This window comes from Pristis pectinata, chromosome 2 (assembly GCF_009764475.1).
Source record: "Pristis pectinata isolate sPriPec2 chromosome 2, sPriPec2.1.pri, whole genome shotgun sequence".
Lineage (NCBI taxonomy): Eukaryota > Metazoa > Chordata > Chondrichthyes > Rhinopristiformes > Pristidae > Pristis > Pristis pectinata.
In genome coordinates this window covers 120,935,710-120,953,891 of record NC_067406.1, presented here as the reverse complement: position 1 = coordinate 120,953,891, position 18,182 = coordinate 120,935,710, and the positions used below count along the sequence as shown (strand labels likewise).

General features: G+C 36.8%; 2 protein-coding genes across 13 annotated transcripts in view; one reads left to right on the top strand and one right to left on the bottom strand.

Moving 5' to 3' along the window:
- The window catches only part of gab1 (GRB2-associated binding protein 1), a 178,125-nt gene extending 171,184 nt beyond the window's left edge, over positions 1 to 6,941 (top strand). For 7 of the 11 annotated variants that reach the window (XM_052010242.1, XM_052010238.1, XM_052010240.1 and 4 more), the window contains 3 exons: positions 360 to 492; positions 3,691 to 3,819; positions 5,147 to 6,932. In XM_052010242.1, coding sequence (XP_051866202.1) covers positions 360 to 492; positions 3,691 to 3,819; positions 5,147 to 5,302 — 418 coding nt within the window. In that variant the 3' untranslated portion in view covers positions 5,303 to 6,932. Of the gene's footprint in view, positions 1 to 359; positions 493 to 3,690; positions 3,820 to 5,146 lie in introns of all 11 variants that reach the window. The other 4 variants (XM_052010248.1, XM_052010246.1, XM_052010239.1 and 1 more) reach the window with 2 other exon arrangements.
- A 3,389-nt stretch (positions 6,942 to 10,330) lies between these two features.
- Positions 10,331 to 18,182, bottom strand: part of ints10 (integrator complex subunit 10) — a 58,764-nt gene continuing 50,912 nt past the window's right edge. Inside the window, exons 16-18 of one of the 2 annotated variants that reach the window (XM_052010035.1) lie at positions 15,914 to 16,007; positions 13,386 to 13,457; positions 10,331 to 12,824 (exon numbers count right to left, since the gene is read on the bottom strand). In XM_052010035.1, coding sequence (XP_051865995.1) covers positions 12,668 to 12,824; positions 13,386 to 13,457; positions 15,914 to 16,007 — 323 coding nt within the window. In that variant the 3' untranslated portion in view covers positions 10,331 to 12,667. The remainder of the gene's footprint in view (positions 12,825 to 13,385; positions 13,458 to 15,913; positions 16,008 to 18,182) is intronic. The other variant, XM_052010036.1, reaches the window with a different exon arrangement.

Genomic DNA, 18,182 nt, shown 5'->3' with positions numbered 1-18,182 from the left:
CATGCAAAATTTCAAGCATTTGCCAAGGTCTTGATCACTTACTGTTGTCCTGTATCATTTTTATCTTAACGTGAGGTAATGTTTAATCCTAATTTTCAAAGCTGTTTCACTTAAAAAATTTAGTTTGAAGTTCCTTGTAGCGTGTCAAATCAATTAGACTAATTAATGTTGTTTTACCTAATTTATTTTATTGACTTTTGTGTTGTCATGAATTAAGCATAATTTGATTTAGTCCACCGTCAGTTTAAAAATGGTGTACACATAGTTTTTCAGTATTAATGGTGACCTTTCATATGGGAGGAACATGAGGTGTAACGATCTGGACTGTTGCTTTTTTTCCTCCTCCAATAATTCCTAAGAAGCAGCCACTCCAGGTTTCCCGTCAATCCCCGACCAGCCTCCGTTCACAGCACTGCTTCCAGCACTGATTCACAGGAGGACAGTGAGGAAAACTACGTGGCCATGGAGTCTGCTCCCTCCACAGACGATCCAGTATGTAACCTTCAGATTCATCCACTTTAATGTAGTAATATCATGTTTCAGGTTCTGCAGAGAAACTGGGAATACAGTGCTGTGGAGGCATAGAGTGGTGGCAGCATTCACAGTCAGAACTTGCAACAGAAACTTAGATGATATGCTGATTTGATTCTTCTCACTAAAACCCATTAGAATAAAAAGTACTAGTTTTCACTGAATGCCTTAAAGGTAGGATGTTGGTTGTCTGCCTAAATGCTGTGTTTGTATCTAGGATATGTTGTGGTTCAGCTAAGTACAATCTTCACCTAAATGATTGAATGTCATTATGTCCCAAAGTACTCAGGTTGGAGTAATGAATTTAGAAAGACTCCTCATTAATCTGTGGGTTCCCTCGCTTTGGTTTTGTTCTTTTTATGCATTCTCTTTTTTTTTTAGGATTTCTTCTAGAAGATGCTCGCTTTTATTCTTGCTCCTTTTAGGGCAGTGAAGCTCCTGTTACCTTTTCCAGAGTTGTTTCTATTGTTTTACTTTCACTCTTTTTCTCAGGATCTCTGCTGTTCTGCTTCATGGCTTTTCCTTGTGTTTTTCTTTTGAAGCTTTCTGCTTGCTCTAGTTTCTCCTTTTTTAAGTTTACTGTTTCTTTTCTTCCTGTTTCTTCATTTTTCAGTGAAGAATCCTTCTATTGCACTGTCCCTATCACACCCATTGAACGGGAAGTATCAGGAAGGGAATGGACAGAAGAGGTGAGGTGGTAGATATGGGGACAACAGCTTTTATATCTGTAAGCAGCTGCTTTTTTTTCCCCCAATAAGACCTTGTTTTTCGTGAAAAGGTTTTGTATGTAATGTTCTTTCTGGTCACCTACTCAGCACTCAATTAAGTTCACATAGTTGATAATGTTCAAAATCTTACTCATGATGATAATTATATTGTGATGATTTATTAACTCTTAATACACCAACCACTTCTCAACTAGGCAATCCAAGCCTGAATTGCATAGCCCCAACATAGGTTTGACATTTTTCTTGGACAAGTTTACCTATTTCACAGGAAGGGAACCTTTCTTGTACGATTTCATGGATTAATTTAGGCAGGGGTAGAATCCAGGTGTTAAGTAACGTCCTGGAGTGAATCAAAGATGGTGAACTGAGAGGAGATACGAGTAAAAAAAGAATTGTGTCACTACTTCTAGGTGATGACTTAGAGATGTGTTCTGTAATATTTGGTTTCATGCCACCTTGGATTGATCCTGATGTCACCTTCACTACCTTATCTACCTGTGCTGCCATTTTCAGGGATATTTGGATTTGTACCAAGATCTCTTTTGCTCCTCGATACTCCCTGGGCCCTTACCATGAATGGTATATGTGCTACTATTATTAAACCCACTCCCCCCACCCCCCCCAAAAAAAATGCATCACCTGACACTAATCAGGATTAACCTCCATCTGCTATTGCCCTGCCCAATTTACCAATTGATCAATACCATTTAAGATTATCCTCCTCACTATTAACAGCACTACCAATTTTTATATCATCTGTAAACTTACTAATCATACCTCCTATGTATGGTCCCAGCACCAATCCCTGTGGTGCACCATTGGTCATAGCTTTCCAATCAGAAAAGCCACCCTCCACCACTACTGTCTTCAATTACCAAGCGTCTTAGGATGCAATTTGCCTTGCTCCCATGGGCTGTAACATTTTGGACCAGCCTTTCACATAGCACCTTGTCAATGCCCTTACTGAAGTCCTTCAACCACACTGCCCTCATCAATCTATATAGTTACCTCTTTAAAAACTCAATTAGTCAGACAGGATCTCCCATCAATAAATTTGTGCAGACTATCCCCATTCAATCTCTGCCTGTAGATATAGATTAATCCTGTCCTTCAGAAATTTTTCCAATAATTTCCCTACCAGTGATGATAGATTAACTGGTGCATAATTAATTCGTATCCTTGCTACCCTTCCTTGGATAAAGATACCATATTTGCTGTGCTCCAGTCATTTGGCACCTTACCTGTGACCAATAAGATTTAAATATCTCCATCAGGGCCCCAGCAATCTCCCCCTTTGCCTCCCATAGCAGCCTGGGATACATCCAATAAGGCAAGGGGGATTTATCAACCTTTATGCCTGCTACATCTTATACCTCCCTCCATTTTCATCTTACTGTGCTCTAGAATTCTGCTGTCCCAAAAGAAATCTCCAACTGCAATGTCTTTCTCGGTGTATTCACATAATACCTTGTCCATGTCCTCTAGCTTCATGCAGATTGCCTTAGGATTTTCCTTAATCTCATCTGCCAGTGATATTTAATGCCCCTCTTTGCCCTCCTAGTTTCTTTATTAAGCATCTCTCTACACACTCTATACTTCTGAAGGGCCTACCCTCAATACCTACCATATTGCTTCCTTCTCTTTTTATTAAACTACCAATATCCCTTGATGTCTAGGATTCGCGGGACTTGCTATCCTTGCCCTTCACCTTTACGGGAACATGTTGGCCTCTCTCTATTTCCAATTTTAATGGACAGCTAAGATTACATTGAGTACTCAGCACCATATTCATGATGTATCTTTTCCCAAATGAGATTTTTACCTCTGAAGCAATTGTTCTGAATTTAAACATTATAAGTGCCTTGTGTGAACTTGGTTCATGTAGTGCAAAGTAATCGCACATCTTTTGCCACATTTCACTTCTGATTAGCACCCCGTACATATGAAACCCAAGATGCCCACTTAAATTTGCCTTCATTAGTCGAATAAGCTTTTTATGTCAATCATGTGCCAGAGGAGGCATTGCTCAAATAAAAGCAGCGTCACTAGACCACAGATTACTTGACCAATGTACTTACTACAAGGTGTTTTCAGAGAGGCCTGTTTGCCATCAGCCATATCTTCTGTCTACCGAGATGGTAAGATTGCTTGTCTGTGTATCCCTTCAATAAGGCTGCAAACAGGATACCTAGAATACTATTCTGATGAATGCTGTTGCTTGTATAAATGTAGAAATTTCTATTATGTTTAATCTGATGTTAGTAATGTTTAGTAGCCTAGATGCATTTTCAATTATCATGCTATAAATTTTCTTTAAAAAAAAGGTAATGTTAACTTTTTCAGGTAGTTTTGTAATATGTTTCTGGGGAGGAATGGCAAAATGTTTTGTTCCTACGATAATGTTGGATTTATTCCGAATGGACTTTTGCAGAGCATAAAACAAGGAGTACTGCAATGTTGTGACGGGGGAAGTAGTTTAACAAGATCTAAAGGTGACAAACAACAAGTTGAGTATTTAGACCTGGATCTAGACTCTGGAAAATCAACACCACCTCGAAAGGTACAGATCATGAAAGATCATAATCTAATCTGTATAAAGTTTGAGATTTTTTGCTGTCGGCAACAAAAATAATAATCTTCCTGTCGGTTGCATTAAGAAGAAATTCAACACCATTATAACACTTTTTTTTTCCAATTAAATGTGTAGAAATGCCTTTGATTTAGGAATTAATCGTAATGGAGCCCAAACATATTTAACTTTCACTCTACCTGGAGATGAAACATTGAAGAGATACAGGCCTACAAATTTGTATTTAGCAACCTCTCTAACACTATAAAAGGTGGCAAATTTTGTTAACACTGGTTCCAAAACTGTGATAGCAGGCTTCCTTGCAAACATTAATATTTCAGAAACAGTGGGTACTTGTATTTATTAGAACCATAGCTACACAAATTAAACCAAGTGCCTGCATCACTCTCAAAGCCTAGATCAGGGTCACCCTCACTTTCAGAATCCTTGTCTCAAGATCCTTGCTGTCTCTGCTAAAAGGCATCACTGATGACACTGCTCATTGCTCTACTGCTGGAGTCAATAGCTCTACTGGCAAAGTGGGGAACCTTACATTTTTGATTTGTGTGGCATTTTCATTCATATCTAGAAGAGGCATTTAACTGCAGAACCAGTCTCTTTCAAAATAAAAAGGTCATTTATGGAAGACACTGCTGCCCTTTCAGATACTTTCCTTGTCACTTCATGCCATGATTGACACTCCTTAATTCAGTCCTCTATTCATTTCTGATCCAGTGAATGGGAAACCACTTATCTTTTTACAGGATTTCTTCTGGCCACTTAATTTTAAGGTGAACCTGCTGAAACCACTTTAACATATGCATGACTCTTTTTAAATAGCTTTCCAGTTGAGTCTTCAGCATTATTGAAAGTTTTTTAAAATTTTTCTCTGTGAGAGAACAGCTTCAATCTTGATTCAGACCAATGTGTTTGACAACCTCACCAGAAACAAAATTTGAGCATTACATTATATTGGCATCATTTGGGTGACCTGAATACCAAAACACTATTTAGATTTCTTCCATCAAAAGGTTCATCTTTATTAGCAACTGGTTAATGTGATATTTGGTGCTTTTTTTGGCATTGCACAGATGAATTTCTTGGCCATAACTGTTTAAGACCAGTCCCCAAATTTGAATTGACTGTTTATTGCACAAAATCTGGGATTTCATATCTACTAATGCAGGTTCAGAGGTCCTGAAATTTGGAAAATGTGACACAACTTTGGCACTGAGCGCTAGCCAATACCAGCCTTGGCTTGGACCAAGAACTGGATAACACTGGACCCTTTACAAATCTTTTGTCTGTTAATTTTCAGAAAAGCAATGGTACAGGTACAGTAGCAGCAGATGAAAAAGTAGACTATGTATTGGTGGACCAAGAGCGAACACTCGCACTGAAGAATACCAGAAAAGCATGGACCGATGAAAGACAATCTACTGAGTCAGAGACTCCAATTAAAAGTGCAAAGTGACCTGATGGTGTCATTTAACTGAACATTATGCCTTGTTGAGATGCCTTTTTATTCCTGCCACTAATGGCATTCTAGCCAGCATGCTCTACCTTGAATGAGCCATCGATCAATTTATGAAATGACTTGAGACTTTACATACAAGCAGCATACATCATCAAAAATGGGAAATTATTGGAGTCAAGTCAATAGCTGTAATTAAGTGCATGCGATCATGCTTTGTCTGCGAAGGCTACCTTTGACACTGTACATTAGTTTCAAGCACTCAAATAGGTTAATGTAGTCTTTAAATGCCAATTGGAATTGTTACTTTGGTACAAGGAGAAGCTATTAGTTACTGCAGGAAACTGGTCTCAGAAGTTGATTCTTTGTAATAGAAGATAACTTCACTTTTAATTCAAGTCTGAATCATGGAAATATCCAGTCTGTAAAGTATGTTTTAGCTGAACTAATTTTCTAATTTTTTTTAATTAAAAGTCCAGGTTATTTAAGCTATAGTTGAGGCATTTTTTTGACACTTTATAGACTTAACAGTGGTAGTTACAATAGAACTACTAATACATTGTTAAACATCTCTATTGCAACATTGCTGGCAGTGGCCTTTAGATCACCATGATCAATAATTATCTACAAATAACAAAGAACAGAATCCCACATTCCTTGCCAGTATTGAACAATAAAGGCCAATGGTGGCTTATTCTACAGTATGTGTTTACCAAAATGACTACCACGGAGGAAGAAGTATGCACTACATGTACTCAACAGTTGTTGAGTTGGTAACTCTGGAAGGTTGAGACCTTTAATTTGCTCTGTGGTTTACAGATATGAATTTAAAATTAAACATTGCAGAATGCAGATTCTGCAGGGTAGAGTCTTGCATTCCTTGTCACTGATCCAGAGTGAAATTAATTTGGTGTTATTGTGGTAGCAAGATGGCTCATAATTTTTAAACTGAGGTGGTATTTCTTGCCATAATTCTGGCATACTTGTGCCCTAGAATCTTGTTGCAAAATATATGTTCCATTTCAGCCATGTGTTTTTGAATTATTTGCAAAAACAGTTATAAAAAATTTTGTACTACTTTCAGTACTAAATTCTATTTGAAGTTATGGATGGTTACAATTTTTTTGCATTCTTTTGACATTTTTGGAGATTGAGTACATATTTTTAAAGATCATGTGTTTATAATGGGAACTAAGTTATGTCAAACATCCATCTCGAAAAGCTACCTACATTTCAGTAACAACCACCACCTTATCTCGGGAATGTGATAATTATATTGTATATAACATTTTTCAGATCACTTATAAAGTGCTTACAAGCTGTAAATGTACTAAAAAAATTACTAACATTTGTATTTACAAAAATTGTCTATATGCATAAAAATGTTGGAGTCCATCAAAGATTTTATCATTAAACCTTAAATGAATTACTATATGTGTATGTTTATAGTTTTCCAGCTCACAGGCCTTGTATCTAAAATAAATACCTTGTCTGAAGAACCCTTTTCTCATATTGTAAATTACACATAGAAATTGTTACTCATAATAATGAAGCGGTAAAACGACTTGTATTTTAATGAGTTATCAAAATGTCAGTCATAATGTAAATGTAAAATTAAATCAGTTGCATTATTCCACCCAAGATTTATGAGCCTATATTTTCTAGTAATTTGTACCAATATCTAATGAACTGAAATTTATTATACACCTTGCAATTCATAAGGGCAGTTCTTGTTTGACTAACCTTATTGATTTTTTTTGGAAGACGTAACAGTATAAACAATGCCAATGTATCAAGATTTTCTAAAGGGCTTCAATAAGGTACTCCATAACAATAATAATTTGGAGTTGGAGAGAAGTGAGCAGAATGAACTGGCTGGTCTGGTAACACAAGATAAAGGGTAGCTATTTACAGGGAAAGAAAGTTTGTAGTGGTATTCCACAAGAAGTGATTCTGAGACCACTGCTATTCACTATGTACATAACAATTGAGAATTTGGAATCAAAAACACTTTCTAAATTTGCACATCATACCTAATCAAGGGCAATAGTAAAAACTAAGGGGAAACTAAAGAGGTTAGGTTAGAGAATGTTAATGAATTTTCAGAATGGGTGATGACTAACAAATGAGGTTCAACACACACACATCTGAGGTGGTATATTTTGTTAGAAGGAACAGTGGGTTAATTATTACTTGAAAGGTTTGAATTTAGGAGAGGAGAGGAAGAAAGGGATCTCTGAGTATACAGCTGCCTTCACCCAGAAAGAAAATCATGCAAGGAACATTAAAGGTATTTATAATTATTATTAATACTATTGGTCAGATACGGAGATTTGGCAATAAATAATTGTTAGTAAACTGAGTAATATATTATGGACCAGTTTTCATAGATTCTAAATTTGTTAGTTATGTTATTTAACATTACTATGTACTTGTGCTACTTAGTGGTTGCATTTCTTCTGGGTCTAGCAATGGCACAGTGGAATTTCAGTGGATACGTCCACAATACATGCATGGTTTGGTCTTACCACAACTGCTAGCTGAGTTATCTCAGAGAAGCCAAAGTGCTGATTAACTGCATGGAGGCTTTGCCTGTTCTGGAAACTGTTAAAAAGAGGCCACTGGGGACATGCACCTCAATCCAGGTACATAAGTATTAGGGTTAGTGCAGTGAACCAGTTATGATAATCCCTGTTATGGCAGCCTAAAGTACAATGATGTGCTTTGGTGAATACAGTTGGTGAATACAGGTAGGCTAGTGTAGGCCTGGACCTTGAGCAGTTCACTTGATGTGATGTGTGAAGCAATAATATGGCTCTGAACTGGACGTTGTGCAAGGTGAATTATTTACATTTTTTTTGACTTGTCGGTGCCTGTGTCATTTTTCAGCGTATTAGCTCCGTGCCAACTCCTAGGAGAGTAATCCCATTCCACCTCACTTCCATGTGCCTCTGCAACTCATGCTCTCTCACATTTGTCCATCAATTCCCCTTTGATTTCTGTTTGCCATTAACCTACACTAAGGTGTGATTTACTGTGCTAGTTAACCTACCGTCAGGTCTTTGGCTCTAAGAGAGAACACACAAATCCCACACATATCACCCAAGGATAATGGAACCTGGCTCTGGACCAGTGAAGCTGCAGCATTAACACTTGTGTTACTATGTCACCCTGATGCTCTGGTGACAATAAGTGCTGCGGAGTTAGATGATCCACTTAATGTCTAGAATCACCCGTGTCCGGACTTTCCACGAGAAGGCCATTGTTAGGTCAATACTAGAATCACAAGTAGGATTTGGCCATCTGGCCCTTTTAACCTGCTCTGCCATTCATGGCTGATCTCCATTGCCCTGCATTATTCTTATATCCAGATATATAGCAAACTGTTTTAAGTGAACTCAGAGCCTCCACCACCCTCCTCTAAAGATCCATCATCATCTGAGTATACAAATATCTTGGTAGCTCAGTGCTAAATGTCCTATAGAGACTGATCACTGGTTATGGAGCACTCAGCTAGCAGAAACATTGTAAGCAAGCATTTTCAAAGTTTCAGTTAGAATACCTCATTGCTCTAAAGCATACAGGCCTTCTCGCCTCAAGGCAAAGCTACCATCCCATGAACTTGCTGACTGAATCTTTGTTGCCTTCCCCCAATGCCAAGTACAAGTGGTTCTGCTATAACATGATCGTTATGCTCCTAAAAAACCTTATGGAAAGTTGCATTATAGCAGACAAGGCTGTAGTTGCCCTCAAAGCAGAGACTTAAATAGGTTTTCCCAATCGTGTTCATGCTATAACCAATGCAGTCTGCCTAATGCCACTAGTGTTCCCTACTCTATCAACTACATTATAACCAATTCATGTTATGGAAACACATGTTATAGCAGAACTATCCATAGATTTTTTTTAGGCAGGAGCTCAAAACAGTATACAATATTCCAGGTACATCCTCATGGTGGGGGGGGGGGGCTATATAATTACAATAGGACATCTTTATTCCAGTACTCAAATACTTTCATAGTAAAGGCAACCATACCATTCCTCTCTTTAATTGCTTAGGAAACCTTGACTCAGTCCTCTGGGCCACAAGTTTGAATCAGTAGTGCAACAATCCCACTCAGCATGAGCAATGATGTCAATAAGTACACAATGCTTTGCTGTAGCCTGCACAAAACATTACCAAGCCAATAAAGCCCTTAAGAACACGAGGGTAAGGCTTACAGGCAGGGTGAGACCTGCATTGCCATTAAAGAGGTTCAACCTACCTGAGTTTGATGATCCTTCAAGTACATTATTCTGCAAAGCTTTAATTGTTTCTTTACCAACAGTGCAATATTTTTTTAAACCTACTTAAAATAGCGTTGCCAGGAATTTATAATTGTTCTTCATACCTGGTTTTAGTGATGGCTAAGGTCTCACATGTTGATGTGAACTCTCAGATTCCCAAGTACAATGTAATGAGATGTATATCATTAAGTATGAACAAACTCATTTATGGCCTTTTTCCTAACTTCTGTTTCCCTGATTTCCAAATCTCCTTACTAATTACATACCAGTGACAAAATGAAGTGAAAGAATCAGGGATGGCATTGAGATCGTCAAAGCCCATTGTTGGGGCCACACTGAAACCCCATGGAAACAACACAAGAAGCATACCAATACTTTTACTAACAGCTTGCCCATCTGGTCCAGCAGCTCCTGCCCCACACTGGCCTCATTTAGAACCTTGCAGGAGGTGACCTGAAAAGAAGCATGAGAATAAGGAAAACCCATAACTGATATCCAATTTCTCAATAATAAGTAAGATGAGCAGGTATTATTTGTGGCATAAATGAACGGAATAACTAGACGTCGGGTGAAACATATAAAATGATGCAATGCTTAAACTGTCTTTTGCAATCAATACTGATGTCATACAGTCTGTTCATAAAGCATTATACTTTATTCCATCGACTTAATAGTGTGAATCATTTTTCTATGACTTCTAGCAATAGGAGATATCTATGTGCATTAAGCCTTGCTTATGGAAGGAAAAATGGTTGTTAGTTTGCCTCAGATTTTATTTTGAACCTTACACATATTCAAGAAAATATGTTTAAACCTTGGACGTTATACATTTCATTTTTTTTATTGTCATAGCAGAAAAACAACACAAGTAATTGTTCTGAATTAAGTGGCTATGAGCCCAATTTCAGCAAATCAACAAAAGACAATTTTTTTTGGAAAAAAGGTTTTCATAAAAACTAACAAATGTTCTATAAAACTGTACATGAATGCTACAAAAAATAGATATTTTATGGTAATTAGGAGACTTACACTGCCTTCAACTAAACAATGCCTCTGGTACATAGATCCACACAAAATAAATAATCAGTCTCTAAAATAATTCTCGTTTTGCACCTTAAATTCACATCATAATAAGCCACTGTTCTACGACTGTGACTATGACACATACTAAGACTGGGCATCCAGCTTTGGCAGTTAAGGCAATTAAACAGAATCTACCATACTGAAATAAATTGTAATGCTGGAGGCTTAAACCACAGTAGAAGACTTTAGTTCTTGTGCTTCAGGCTGTGGGCCTATCAAAGTGGAATGTTCCCTTTCTCTCAAAATCTTTTATGGATAAGATCAACATTCCTTCTTCACCACTGCAAATCTCCATTTCAATTTTTAAAAATTGTTCTTTAAAATGTGATTGCCCTGGAAATAGTTATCAAAACTGACACTAATTTTGGAAACTTGCTTCAAGAAGTTACAGCAGGTACATATTCTGAAGACATTTTAGTCAAATAAATACCCAATCTAAGGTAGTTCGCTAAAGATTTGAACCTGGAATTTCTGTGAATGTCATCTCAATCAACTGCAATGATGTCATATCCCTGGGGAAATAATACAAACAGTTAATAATAACTACTTCCAACAAATTATAGTTGTACAATTAATATAGATCATGAGATAGAGCTGGTGTCCAATGCACGGAAAATACTAATTTTATAAATGTATTTAAACTTTTTTCACTATTTCTGCCCTTAGTTGAAAACAACAAATGGAAAATCGGAAAACACAATGAATAATTTTAACATTTAACTGACATTACTTTGAGAAAGCTCTACATAAATGGAAAACTGTTGATACTAGGATCATCAAGCATTGTTGTTAATTCTAAATCAGATGGTTTAATTCACCAAAGTTCACACCAGTTGCTGTGTTAAATTGTAAGAGCAAGCTTAAAAGGTTCTGTAGTCTATAAACATAAGATGTTTTACAGCACACTTTGATTTTTTGAACCATCCTACTTTTCCTTCAGAAATATATTTCTTTCAAAATCCCTACCACAATGAATAAATTCGGTGAAGCTGATTCTGGTATTAAGAGGAAATGATATTGCTTTGTCTTTCCTGTATACAAATGTCTATAGCTAGGAGTAAAACAAACACTGGAAACAAAATGCACAACTTCTTAAGAAAAAAATCAACTTAAATACAACTTTTAGCATATAATGTGGATAAAGAAGGGAGAACAAATTCAGGATGAGGTATTCTGCCTGGACAATGTTGATGAATCTGAAGTGAAAAGGGTTGGATATAGTACTCTTGAAATTGCACGATTTTTGGAATTGTAACTGATTCTCTATTAACATGTGGGCTTATTAATATAAGACAGACTGAACCTTATTATTGTTTGCTAGGATGAATTAAAAATGTTATTTTGTGATCTCTGATTTTCATTTGTATCATGGACTTGGAGGGCAGAATTACAGCACTGTCTTTTTTACCTAAACTGAGCCAATGATGGGGAAAAAAAACTATTTCTGAGGCCTATGGGAAAACTAATCAAATGAGTATGGAAAATCAGCTTTGGAGTGATGTAAAATGGACAACACAAATATGGCAATAATTTTCCAAAATTTTAACAGTCTATGATTTAGTAACATAGTGCAACAAATATAGGAAAACATATTGGTGGAGTTGGGAACACTCTTTGGAGGATGGGACTTGAGGCTAAAGCATATTGCTGGGTCATTGTGAAATTTTCTCTACAGATAATTGTACATCTGCTCAGAATGGTGGAACTTAATAACAGAAAATAGAAGGAAAAATACTCCAGCCCTTTAGCATTGGGACCTCTGGCCTTAATGCGCACATTCTTCAAAAGTGAAGCACTTCACTAAGTGAAGAACTAACATATTGCTGACATTTTATGTTAGAAATATGGAGTTAGAAATAAAATGTTCTTTCCAGTCTTTGCTTGAGCCCTGGTCAGATGGACACACTAATGTCTAAAATTCAGTAAGTTTTTTCATGCACAAGACAGACTGACATAACCATTCGTATATTCTAAAAGAGAGTTTGATATTATCCCTCACATCAAGGTCTGGAGTAATATTATCTTCTCAGAAATACAAAATCTATGTAACACAACCATTAGGTTTTCTCCACAGCGAGAAACCTGTCGCTCCATTGCTAACCGGAAATCCTCCTTTACTCCCTTGGTAATACCTCGGGTTACGGTATGATGTCTGCAACACAAATGAAATGACCAAATCATCAGTCTACATTCCTGCTGGCTGTGGATAACTTCTAATGTCAATGCTACATAATATACAATTTTAGCTTATTAAAGTTAGCAATAAAATTTGATAACATATAAATATATAATTAATGTGTATAGAGAATGCACTTTTAGCATTTGAATATTTGATTTTTTTGTACTTAGTCTGAAGAATTTTTGCACTTATAAAATTTGTAAAATTAATTAGTGAATATTAAAAAGCCTTCAGAAAAGTAATGATTAAACAATCATTCTTTCTAACTAAAGAACAACATTTTGTTGTAACTTTGAAAAATGCTCCCTTGTTGCATCCATTTTACAATACAAAATACAGTCAAAGGTCTCTAATAAAAATTGTACTGAAAAAGTCTCATGGCAGTTGCATTTTGTGAAGACTATATACTAAAATGATCATTGTATGGTATGATGCTTAAATCATGGATTGGTGTAAATATAAAATAAAATCTTTCAAGACCCATGGATTAATATGGTGACAAACACAGCACATGACGAACAGGTCGTATGGTACCTGTCAGCTGTCTGACTGCTGGGCTGCAGTTTGAACTCCTGTGGAAGTACCCCCAGTGGAGGGCTAGAATTCCTTGAAAACAGTAAACATCAACAGTACATTCAACACTCACACATTGTCACCTCATTGCACAAAACTCTACCTGTTACCAGTAGGAAAAAGATAACTGGAAGTGAACAGAATATGTTATAAAACTCAAATTCATAAATTTCAGCAATTACCTGGAATATCAAAGAAATGTCAACATACTGATTAAAACACATATACTACATATTCCAGAATTATAAGTATTAATAATTCGAAAGAACATACACATTTGTTAACAGCTATCAAAAAATTATTTCTACAGAAGATGTGTACAATTTTATCATTGCACCTACTTATGAACTGGAACAAGAATTTCTGCTTTCTCCCTGCACTCCCACTAGCCCACACACCTCCTTTGACAAACACAACAAATGATCTTATGTTTCTGCCAAGGCTTTTCTATTGGTAATTTTCACTTCATTTGCCACTCTGATTTTTTTTTAGTTACATCCAGTACAGCTGTTTGGTCACCGCAGAAAAAAATATTGAGGGAACTTAAGTGGTTGTATGATTTCTCAACTCATTTTTTCCAACACAAGATATGAGTAACTGGATTCAAAACAACAAGGCAAAAGGATGTGATCACAAGCCAGAATTTAGATAGTATTGTCAACACAATGCTATTTCTTTGCCAATTCCAATAATACATATTTTTCTGTTATCAATAGCAGCTTGAATTAATTTAACAAGGATGTGGGGGGGGGGGGGGGGTAGAAATAAGGTACTTGCTTCCACAGTAGACAAAGTGGCAAACAAAAGTTCAAGTACAGAGCACTATGAAACCCATGTCCCACCACAACCCTAAACCCCAATGCTGCTCCAATCCACAAAAGTCTTTTATACTACCTTAATTCACACATAGGCATGGTTATTTAAGGCATTAATAAAGTTTGATTTCAGGATAGTTTTTAATAAATTAATATTTTTATGTAAGGAAAGATTGAAATTTTCATGGTGATTTGCATACATGTCAATATCCAAGATTTGTACCAGACTTCACTGTCCCATCAGTCATGTCAATACTACATCCATTTTAGAGCTGTCTACATAGATCGTTTTTCACTGTTTCTTTTCCCATTGCTGGTCAAGTGTTTAGAAAATATTCATTATTTCAAGGGAATATATAATATTAAGGGGTAAGATTATGAAAACTGGATACATAATACATAAAGCAGTACATATAAGTGTTTCATTTAAAAGAACCAATTATCTTCCTTAGAGACATTTAAGTTTCAAATCTTTCTGTAAAGAGGGAAAGGAAAATATTTTAGCTCTACAACTCCAGAACTATTTTGCCAAATTTAATTATGCAATAGTTTTAAATACATCAACACCATTTGCATTAAAAATTTAGATTCATTCCTACTTCTCAACACCTGCACTCTTCAGTCTATTCAGGTCAACTATATGAGCTGTCCAAATGTAAAAAGGAGTGGGTTAACACAACAGATTTCAATAGAAAATTGATTTCAATAAGATAATCATCTCCCAAACAAGAGAAATTCTTCAAGGTTTGCAATGATTAAGACAATTTCTCAACTGGCATGTTAATTATTGAAATTCCTTGAATTCTGAAGCTCTTTGAAGAAAGAATATTTATCAATCTAGAGAAAAACAAAGTTTACCTGCAATTCCAAAGTTGGTTGGACCCAGAAATCCATTTTTAGATAGATGTAGGCATATACACACATATACAAAATTAAACATGCACAGATCCATATTTCTTAACCAGAGTTCTACCCGAATACTTGGGCTCTCAGGGCAATGATGAGAAACAAAGTCCATTTACCACCCCCCCAACCCCTTGTTCTGAGTATTTGCAAGGCATTGGTGCCTGACTGATGTAAATAAATACTGGCAACCCTCTAGTATCTTTTCAAAACAATTTTTATCCACAGATGAACATCAGCTCCATCAACTGCCTAATCATCCATGGATGTACCACAACTAAATCCTAGAATGCAGTGTAATGACATCCAGGTATTCACATCCACCAAATCCCTGGATGTGATCAAGGGGAGCATCTTGATAAATCAACCTGAACTAAGCCAGGCAGATCAAGACCAACTATAGTGCCTGTAACAGTACACAATATGGGATTCCCCATACTTGATTGGTCAAGATACCTCACGAATAAGCGCAATAAATCACTTAGGGAAATATTTAGGTTGCCACTAAAATGAGAAAAAAAAATTTTAAAAATCCATTAGAAATGAAAAATTAACAAGGTAAAAACTGAAAAACATAACTATTCACTAATCCTTCCAGATGGCTAAAATTACTATTGACCTTTGTAGGGGTTTAACTCCTTCTTGCACCTCCTTACATGCCACAATAAACCAAGGAAACACGTCATTCAGTTTTTCAAACAATTATATTTACATTTCAATGTTTCAATGACGATGCACACCAGAAACACAACCTTACAGCACAGTACTCACTTTATGAGAAGGCCTTGATTTGGCAACAGCTCGAGATGAATTTTACCACCTTCTGTAGTTCTAAGATAAGCAAATTCTTCCAACATATCAATGTCTGTGGGAATTATTAAGGACAAATGTGTAGCACTCTTTTAGCACATTTGTAATAAATTCACAGAAATTACCACTTATCTTATTGGTCTCTTATTAGAAGAATTTATTCAGATGCAAAAATATCATGTTTTATATAAGACAAGGGTAAATGATTCAACAAGTTACATAGAATTACACAAAATATACAACTCAGAAGGAAGCCACTTGGTTTAACTAGTCCATGCTGGTGTCTTACTCCACACAGTCTTCTCCCACTTCAACTCCCAAATCTCTGCCTTTCAGCACATCTTTCCATTTTGCTCAGGTACTGGTTCAGATCTCTTTGGAAAGCATCTAAACCATTTGCCTTAATTACTTCCTGTAATAGGATGTTCCAATTCCTAACCACCATCTGTTTAGCAATACCCTTCATTTCAGAGTTTTATGCATGACAACATTCTCTTTACATTTATCATAACCTGTTTCAGGTCTTCTCCAAGTTTTTCCTTTTCGAAAGAAAAAGGCCCCAGACAGTTCAACATTTTTCAATAGCTGTAATCTCTGTTCTGATACTGTTGTGTAAAGTTTTTAATGCATTTTCTCCCACGTACCTATGCTCCTTTTATGGTACAAGGACTATCTTCACAGCCAAGAGTTTTAGAAGTTTAACATAACTTCACAGTTTATAATTTGTTACTCCCGCACCCAGTGCTATGTTGGTGCTGGTGCCACCAAGGTCCAGCGACCCAGGTCTGATCCTGATATTAGGTGTCATCTGTGTGGAATTTTCATATTCTCTGGCCCCAAGTGGTCTCCTCCCACATCCCAAAGATGTGCTGGCAGGTTAACTGGCTACTGTAAATTGCCCCTGATGTAGGTTGGTGGCAGATAATTCGCCAAGGGGTGGGGAGTGGGGTGGAAATGATGGGCACGTGAAAGAGAATAGGGAATAGGTTGCAGGGAAATAAGTAGGGAATGGGGCTGATGGGCTAAATGACCACCTCCTATGCCATATGGAAATATGAGACGAGTTACCATTTTCAGTTTTTGTGCTGACTTGTGGTGCTCTGTTTAATTCCAATTACATATATTCCTAGATCCTTTTGATTTTCCTCACCAGTCAGTTCCTTATTTTCTGTCCAACTGATTCAAATGCAGCCAAAGCACATTTGCATCATGGCTTGGTATGGCAACTGCTCTGCCCAGGACCACAAAAAACTGCAGAGAGTTGTGGACACAGCCCAGTGCATCACAGAAACCAGCCTCCCCCCCCCCCCCCCCCCATGGACTCTGTCTACACTTCTCGATGCCTTGTTAAAGCAGCCAACACAATCAAAGACCCCACCAACCCCGGATATTCTCTCTTCTCCCCCCCCTTCTCATTGGGCAGAATATACAGAAGTCTGAAAGCACATACCACCAGATTCAAGGACAGCTTCTATCCTACTGTTGTAAGTCTACTGAATGGTCCTGTTGCACGATAAGATGGACTCTTGACCTCACAATCTACTTCGTTATGGCCTTGCATTTTATTGTCTGCCTGCACTGTACTTTCTCTGTAACTGTGACACTTTATTCTGCACTCTGTTATTGTTTTTCCCTTCTACTACCTCAATGCACTGATGTGACGATTTGATCGGTATGGATGGCAAGCAAAACAAAGTTTTTCACTGTACATGTGACAATAATTTACCAATTTTACATTACATCACAAGTATCTGTTACAGTTTACCTGATAGAGGGTGGCGTGTATATAGAACAAGCTACCAGAGGAAGTGGTAGAGGCAGGTACAATTACAACATTTAAAAGACATTTGGACGAGTACATGGATAGGAAAGGTTTAGAGGGATATGGGTCAAATGCAGGCAAATGGGTCTAGCTCAGTTGGGCAACTTGGTTGACATGGATGAATTGGGCTGAAAGGCCTGTTTCCATGCTTACTGTATATAGCTCGATGAATCTATGACATTCAACTATCTAGTTTCTAACATTATACTGCATTCTTCCTATGTTAGCTACACCCCATATCATTTAAAACTTCTGATATTATGTTAAATTCTGATATTATATCAAGATAACTAATGTAAATTATGAAAAACTGTGGTTCTAGTGATCTTTGTGTAACATCATTTTCTGCCCTAATCTTAATCATTGAATCATAGAAGTTTACAACAGAAAAAGAGGCCTTTTAATCCT